General features: G+C 38.1%; 1 protein-coding gene across 1 annotated transcript; it reads left to right on the forward strand.

Moving 5' to 3' along the window:
* The first annotated feature begins 6 nt into the window (after positions 1 to 6).
* Positions 7 to 862, forward strand: LOC117803471 (histone H3.3A-like). Its single transcript, XM_034667222.1, has one exon. The coding sequence runs from the start codon at positions 89 to 91 to the stop codon at positions 497 to 499; it is 411 nt and encodes a 136-aa protein (XP_034523113.1). The 5' UTR covers positions 7 to 88; the 3' UTR covers positions 500 to 862.
* The last annotated feature ends 7,542 nt before the right edge of the window (positions 863 to 8,404 follow it).

The raw sequence follows: 8,404 nt of genomic DNA on the forward strand, positions 1-8,404 counted from the left end.
CGCCGTCGCTCGCCAACGCCAGCGCCGCCTCTAGCTCGCCGAGCTCCAGCCGAAGGAGAAGGGGGGTAAGTAAAGAGGTCTCTGTACCATGTCTTGTACAAAGCAGACTGCCCGCAAATCTACCGGTGGTAAAGCACCAAGGAAGCAACTGGCTACAAAAGCCGCTCGCAAGAGTGCGCCCTCTACTGGAGGGGTGAAGAAACCTCATCGTTACAGGCCTGGTACTGTGGCACTCCGTGAAATTAGACGTTATCAGAAGGCCACTGAACTTCTGATCCGCAAACTTCCTTTCCAGCGTCTGGTGCGAGAAATTGCTCAGGACTTCAAAACAGATCTGCGCTTCCAGAGTGCAGCTATCGGTGCTTTGCAGGAGGCAAGCGAGGCCTATCTGGTGGGCCTCTTCGAAGACACCAACCTGTGTGCTATCCATGCCAAACGTGTCACAATTATGCCAAAAGACATCCAGCTAGCGCGCCGCATACGTGGAGAACGTGCTTAAGAATCCACTATGATGGAAAACATTTCATTCTTTAAAAAAAAAAAAATTTCTCTTCTTCCTGTTATTGGTAGTTCTGAACGTTAGATATTTTTTTTCCATGGGGACAAAGGTACCTAAGTATATGATTGCAAGTGGAAAAATAGGGGACAGAAATCAGGTATTGGCAGTTTTTCCATTTTCATTTGTGTGTGAATTTTTAATATAAATGTGGGGACATAAAGCATTAATGCAAGTCAGAATGTTTCAGTGAACACGTTTCAGCAGTTCAACTTTATAACAATTATAAATAAACCTGTTAAATTTTTCTGGACAATGCCAGCATTTGGATTTTTTTAAAACAAGTAAATTTCTTATTGACGGCAACTAAATGGTGTTTGTAGCATTTTTATCATACAGTAGATCCATCCATTCGCTCTACTTTTCTGAGTTGTCCTACATGCAAGTATATGTTTTTAATGTTGTCTGTCTTCTGTGCTGTTCCTGTAAGTTTGCTATTAAAATACATTAAACTATTAAAAAAAAAAGGCTATCTTTTGCTTTTCTCTGGGCTCTCTTGGGTCTCCGAGGTCCTCTCCACCCATGTGTAATAATATCCTAGTTAGCCAAGAACGTGTGAGGAGTTTATCTCAGCCATTCTGTGTCTCTCTCACTTCCAGGATTCCCCTACTAAATTTCTGAATGCTTCAACACTTGTTCTAAAGCAGAACCTCATGGCTGGCAGAGCTGCCTGAAGGATTTCCCCTAATTTGTGCCTAAGTCCAGTGCCCATTGCTGGCAAGGCTGTGGGGCTTTGCTCCCCACACGGAACGGACTCTGACACCTCTTGCAAAACTGAAAGCTTCCCAGTGAAATAAAACACAACAAAATGAGATTCCAGGCTCTGATACTTTCACCAGTGATTTCCACCCAACATCAAAGGAAGGTTAATACCAAGATTACACAGACTTTACCAAAGAGAAGACGACGATGGAAAACTTCACAACTCATTTTATGAGACCAGCATAGCGTTAACACCAACATCTGACAACATGTTACAAATATGGAAAATTAAAGGCCAGAGTCTCTTATGAGACCATGTAAAAATCCTGAACACGATTTTAACAAACCAAATCTAATCCTACATCACAAACCAGTTTTATTTAAAAAAATGTAAGGTTAGTTTAATATTTGAAAAATCCATACTTTAAATAATCTAGGTCTGGCTCAAAAATAATGTGCAATGATCATTCTATCTTTTTTTTTAAGATTTTATTTGCAAGAGAGAGAGAGAGAGAGAGAAGGGGAGAGTACAAGTGGGGGAGGGAGAGGAGCAGAGGGAGAGGGAAAAGCAGACTCCCCACTGAGCACGGAGCACCATGCCGGGATGGATCCCAGGACCCTGAGATCCTGACCTGAGCAGAGGGCAGATGCTTCACGGACTGAGCCACCCAGGCATCCCGATCATTGTGTCTTTAGATATGGATAAATCCTGTGATAAGTAAGAAGGGGTAGGGCCCTTCATTACCCCTCACTATGAAAAGAACTCTTTCTTGAACACACTAAAGCCATATTTCCCAAAATAAATGCCTTGGAACAGTGGTTCCAGGAGGAAAAAAGATATTGGGAACATATAAGTTTGGAAAAACCTGTGCACCACTGTGTTTACTGTTCCCACTTAACTTCTTGGGGAGTCCCAATGTCCATCAGCACACTTGGCACCCTGGGAAACACCGCAGTTAAGAAACTTACCTATGTTGTTTAAACCAGTGTTTTACCAAAGTTACCAAACCAGAGAATCCTTTTTTTCTGGTTTGCCTATTACGAAGGGGCAGAACCAGTGCATGGTGGAAGTCACCCTAAGCAAGGCTTCTCTGTAGTAACCACGTGTCAAAACAACAAATTATCTCTTACAAGGAAAAAAACAGTATTTTGCTACCTTGGAGGAGGTCCTAAGAGACCTATTTACATGGAGAAGGATATTTATTGACCTTAGCTTTATATTAATGTCTCATGTTCAATATAGTTATTAATAATTTATTAGAATTGTTTTCTGGCTTAAAGAGTTGTATTTAGTACAAAACAATGCAGCAATTTTTTTTTATAGAATGTGAACATCCTCTTTAATTCCCTCCCCAAGAGCTAATCATTATTAGCAGTTTAGTGTTATTATTCAGTTTTGAATATTCATTTGCGAAGTTTTTTAGAATAAGTACTCACCCGTGGAAGAGTTGGTCAGTTTTTGCTATCTACTAAAAAATGCACATATTAATACTGTAAAAACACTTAAGCTTTCAAAATAAATATGAAAATAAATATTAGAGCTTTGAAAAATATGTGGGACAGGAGAATAGTAAAAGTTAAATACACAAGAGAAGATTAAAGAACAAACTCTCAAGAAAAGAAGGCTGAAGATTGACATAACTTCCAACAAGAAATAGAACTCAACACAGATGTGAAACAAAGGGATAATTTATTTATTTTAGGATACTCAAAATATTTATCTTTGATTGCTCTGACAGTATCACAAAAAACAGTTTCCACTATGGTTATTATAAATCAAGATATGCTTACACAGGAAAATATTCACAGTCCCAAAAGAGAAAATGAATAAAAGACATGGGTAGTTGATAGTTATAACCGTAGGGGAGGGATCTCTCATCCGTAACAACACAGGACTTGGAATGAAATGAAGATCAACAGAGGAGGGGCCTCCAAGTGTGTCATTCTGTTATCTGAAGCACCACTGTTTGTCATCAGAGAAGAAATCAATTAGGCATTCATGTTCCCCTCTCCATTGGTGGTGTTTTTAGGGATTAAGTGGGGTTTAAAATGACAAGAAAAAGAGTTTTGTAAATAAAACCATCTGAATGAACAGATCAGTCTCATGGATCATTTAATTCACGACAGAATGTCTGACAATAACATCAATGGCTATTTTGTGGAAGGATCTCATTTCCTCTGTGCTGACAACTTAAAAGTTTCAGGTGCAGTGCCAACAGTTATATTTTCTTGTAACAGCTCAGTCTGAAACATCATGTCTTTATCCTGTTCTCAATCCTGCTATCAGGTCAATTTCACTTCCTCCTGTGGCTCTTCTCTGGCTTTAGTGTATTTTTCCTGTGGTATGGACGCAGAACTACCAGATGTGAGATCTTGTTTTGTTACATTTACAAAGCCATTCCTAATGACCCCCCATTTCTGTAGGTTTTTGTGGCTGAAGAAGGAATCTGGACCAGCATGTATGAAGAACAAGATTATCTCTGTCCTTCCTTTCCTCAACTTAAGTGATAGTCAGCCCTCCTTTGGAAACAGAACCAGACCAGCAAATCAGGAGACCTGGCTCATAGTCTGGAATGATCAATAATGAACTATGTAAATTTATATGTTATTTAAATTGTATGGATTTCAATTTATTCATCTATTAAATGATGAATTTATATCATTGTGACATTGTAGCCTATCTGTCACTGTCTCTACATTCTTACTCCTCACAGGGACTTTCAGTAGAATATTCTTATCTTGGCATTTCACTTACTGGAATTGTTAAGTGTCAACTACGAACACAAATATTTCACCTTAAATGTAAATATACTTTAAATGTAACATGCACTTCAAAACTTAAATGTAACATACACTTCTCTATCAATGTGTAGGGAATGTCTCCATTGTGCATTTTAAAGCCCCTGCTCTTTACGTCCTAGCTCTAAGTTGGAACTATATCCATCCCTTCATTTATACATTCTTTCATTAAATATTGAGTTCCTATTATGTGCCAGTAAGACAGGTATCACTCCTACTCTTGCTGAGTTTACAATCCAGAAAGAAAAGAAAAACACTACCTCAAGATAAAGTAATTTAACTAAGTAATAACATTTATAAATTCTCCTTTCCCTAGAAAAGTAGCTATGCTCCAGCATCTCTGTATCAGTAATACCTTACAACCCAGGAAAAGATTTCCCAAATTGCTTTATATTTCCTAACAGTTGGGAGCGGTTTCCCTCCTTTCATACGGTAGGTAGTAAACAAAAAAGCATTTTCTCCAAGTGTTGTACAAAAGTGGCCTGACATAGGTAAAATGAATGAAATCCAATATAATTTATCCATTGTTCACGAAAATGTTTCAGCTGTATTCTACATGGAATACTCCACGAACCAGTCTACTGCATTTGCTACAAAGGAACATAATTGGCCAATACAGACAACAGTGTTTTGTGTATTTAAGAGAGTAAGGCTTCACCGTTGCTGTTATTGTTGAATACTTTTATTTATTTTTTAAAAAGATTTTATTTATTTATTCGAGATAGAGTGAAAGAGAGGGAGAAAAAGAGAGCGCTTGCTGTACAAGCAGGGGGGAGGGGCAGAGGAAGACAGAGAAGCAGGCTCTCCCCTGAGCAGGGAGCCCCATGTGGGGCTCCATCCCAGGACCCTGGGATTATGACCTGAGCCAAAGGCAGCCACTTAACCAATTGAGCCACCCAGGTGCCCGTATTGAATACTTTTAAATCTTAAGCTTAATGGTTTTGACTTTTTAATATCTCCATTACATAATACAAAATTATAGACAAATTAGAAACTCTTAAGTGAGTAAAAAGAAAACAATCACCCTTAAAGTCTGAGTCAGAGATAACTACTATTAACAATCCAGTGTATAACCTCTGGGATGTTCTCCCCTTTCCTTTCTTTTATTTCTTTAACAGATTTCAACTGTACAGATTTGAAATGATCATGACCCTTATTTTATAACACATTCTCATCACTGTCCCTCTTTATTTATTATTTATTTAATAGGCTAATAACCATCTGCCACCCTATGCAAGATCTAGAATACTGACTATAAATTACAAGTTACTGTCAATATTCTAAATGTTTTCCTATGTATAAAATATATATACAATTTTTTTAAAAAGGTTCTTTTTAGCCAAGCTTTTGTTTTTAAGATTTTATTTATTTATTTTAGAGAAAGAGTAGGAGAGAGACAGAGCGTGTGCGAGCACACAGACTGGGGTGGGAAGCAGCGGAGGGAGGGGGAGAAGCAGACTCCCTACTGAGCAAGGAGCCTGACCACAGAGAGTGCTGGCATCATGACCTGAGTGGAACGCACCCAGGTGCCCCTTAGCCAAGCCCCCCTAGTTAAGAGATTGCACTAAAAAGCTAAGTTTGCCCTAATATATATTTACCAATGAACCAACATAGTCACACAATATATTGTGAACTTGCAGTGAAATCAATATACATTTATATAATTTTAAACACTGCACGGTATTCCATTGCACACATTTGTTATAATGTATTAAACAGTCCTCTTTTTTAACATGTAGATATTTTGCTTTTAAATTTAAGGCTATGAAAACATCCTTAAAAATGCTTCTTGGGGGGCACCTGGGTGGCTTAGTCGTTAAGCATCTGCCTTCGGTTCAGGGCATGATTCCAGCATTCTGGGATCGAGCCCCACATCAGGCTCCATGCTCCGCTCTGGGAGTCTGCTTCTTCCTCTCCCACTCCCCCTGCTTGTATTCCCTCTCTCACTGGCTGTCTCTCTCTGTCAAATAAATAACTAAAATCTTAAAAAAAAATGCTTCTTGGCCCATCCTCTGATTTTTTCCTATTGTTGGATCAAAGAGTATGCACACCTTTAAGGCCTTTGATACACTGATAAATTACTTTTAAAGTTTCAGCTAATTTAGGCTCTGACGGCAGAGGCTCCTGATGCCAGAAAACATCAGGCAGCTGGAAGTTGGTGCAGTGAACACAACAGGTTAGACCCAAGGGTGGGCAGAGCACAGATCTATTATGCTTTAGGAAGAAACTGTGTATGGATCATTTAATTTGGGATATTTTGGCATATTTTAGGTTGTATGTGCAAGAGTAACCATAAAATCCACAATGAATGAGGGGCGCCTGGGTGGCTTAGTCAGTGGAGTGTGGGACTCTTGATCTTGGGGCTATGAGTTCGAGCCCCATGTTGGATGTAGAGATTACTTAAAAATAAAATCTTCAAAAACACACACAAAAAAAACCCATGATGAATGAAAAGTCACAGAAACAAAATTTAGTATGGCCAGAGGTGAAAGGTTCTCTCAGAAAAACCAAATTATATGACAAAGAGTATGGAAATCACTTAGAAAAACAATAAGTGTAACAGTTAAATCCCATCCAATTTTTATGTATCTGTGACCTTTAGGCCAACTTGAAATATGCAATATGGAAGCCTTCAATAGATAAAAACAAAGGAAAAATATTTTTAAACTTACATACTTGTATATATGCAGTTTTACATAATTTCCTAACCTATATTAGTAATATCCCAATATCATTTCAGTCCTTCTGTTTACCTGTTGTTTTGGGTTTCAATAACGGTAAAAACTTTGTAAAATAAAATTTATATCTATATATCCATACCTATATAAAATAGATACTATGGGCACAAGGTAAAAAAAAAATTAAGCAATTTGAAAGAGTATACAGTAAAAAAGTAAATCTTTACCATGTGTATTCCCAGTGTTACTACCCAAAAGCAGTCACTCTTACTGGTTTCTCGTATATGCATTGGGGCGCCTAGGTGGCTCAGTTGATTAAGCATCTGCCTTTGGCTCAGGTCATTCAGGGCCCTGAGATCAAGCTCAGTGTTGTCAGGCTCCCTGCTCAGTGGGGAGCCTGCTTCTCCCTCTCCCTCTGCCCCTCCCCACACTCATGCTCTTTCTCTCTCTCTATAATAAATAAATAAATAAATAAATAAATAAATGAATGAATAAAATCTTTAAAAAAAAGATAGTCTATGCATATAACACACACACACATATACACGAGTGTGTGTGCACATGTATGTATGTATTCTACCTTCAATTAAAAAAAAAAAAGTAGCATCTGCCTTCAGCTCAGGTTGTGATCCCAGGGTTCTGGGATGGAGTCCCACATGGGGCTCCCTGCTCAGAGGGGAGCCTGCTTCTCCCTCTCCCTCTGCCTGATGCTTCCCTGCTTGTGCTCTCTCCCTCTGTCAATCAATAAATAAAAGTTTTTTTAAAAAAGGAAGCAGATGCTACAAACGGTTCCGCGTTCTGTTTTTATCATTTTATCTTGGAGAACACTCCGTATCAGTACAAAGGTATTTGCCTTGTTAAAAAATTCTTTAATTAAAGGTACAAAACAAAATAGCTTCATGGCCTAAAAGAAATTACTTCTGTGGAAGACTAATAGATAATCTGAGATATTAATCATACCAAGAAAAAGACAAGGAAGATACCCATTCATTCATTCATTCCTTTACTTACTCATTCAACATGTTTTGAATGTTCACCATGTATGAGGCACTTATGAGTATCAAGAGCATGAAGATGAATTAGAAACCATTTCTACCTTCTAGGAGTCACAGACCATCAAGAAATACACTCATATGAACAATTAGGCAATTATAATACTGTGTGATGTGATATTATAGTATACCTCGGCAACACAAAAAATTAAGTAATCAACTCTACTTGTGCCAGGAACAAATGCTAAGCACTTCACATCCATTATCTCTTATGAGACTCACTGGAACCCTACTAAATGCCTGCAGGGGATCCTTAATAGTCAGGGTTTCATTACCTAGATCCTCACAGTTAAGAGATTACACTAGGAAGCAAAAGTCTCCCTATCATATATTTACAATGAACCAATCATTTATAAAATGAGTCATCAAATATCCCTCCTCATTTAACATATCTTTCTGCTCCATTGGTTTATTTGCAAATTCAGTCCAAAGTGTTTGCAAAGTGAAACTGCAAATCTCTTGTAAAAGATGTAAGACTTTCATAAAGTCATGGAAAATAACAGTGGAGAACCTCTCTAATTATAAGCAAAGCTACTGACAAAAATAAGGATGTTGTGGAAATACAGGAGTTAATATTGGAAAAGAAAAAACCAACAGGGGGAGTGGTATAAACAGAC

The sequence above is a fragment of the Ailuropoda melanoleuca genome, chromosome 8 (genome assembly GCF_002007445.2).
Source record: "Ailuropoda melanoleuca isolate Jingjing chromosome 8, ASM200744v2, whole genome shotgun sequence".
Classification (NCBI taxonomy): Eukaryota; Metazoa; Chordata; class Mammalia; order Carnivora; family Ursidae; genus Ailuropoda; species Ailuropoda melanoleuca.

What these genes read in the sequence shown, in the direction of transcription:
- LOC117803471 (XM_034667222.1), top strand. Translation starts at nt 89, where the DNA reads ATGTCTTGTACAAAGCAGACTGCCCGCAAATCTACCGGTGGTAAAGCA.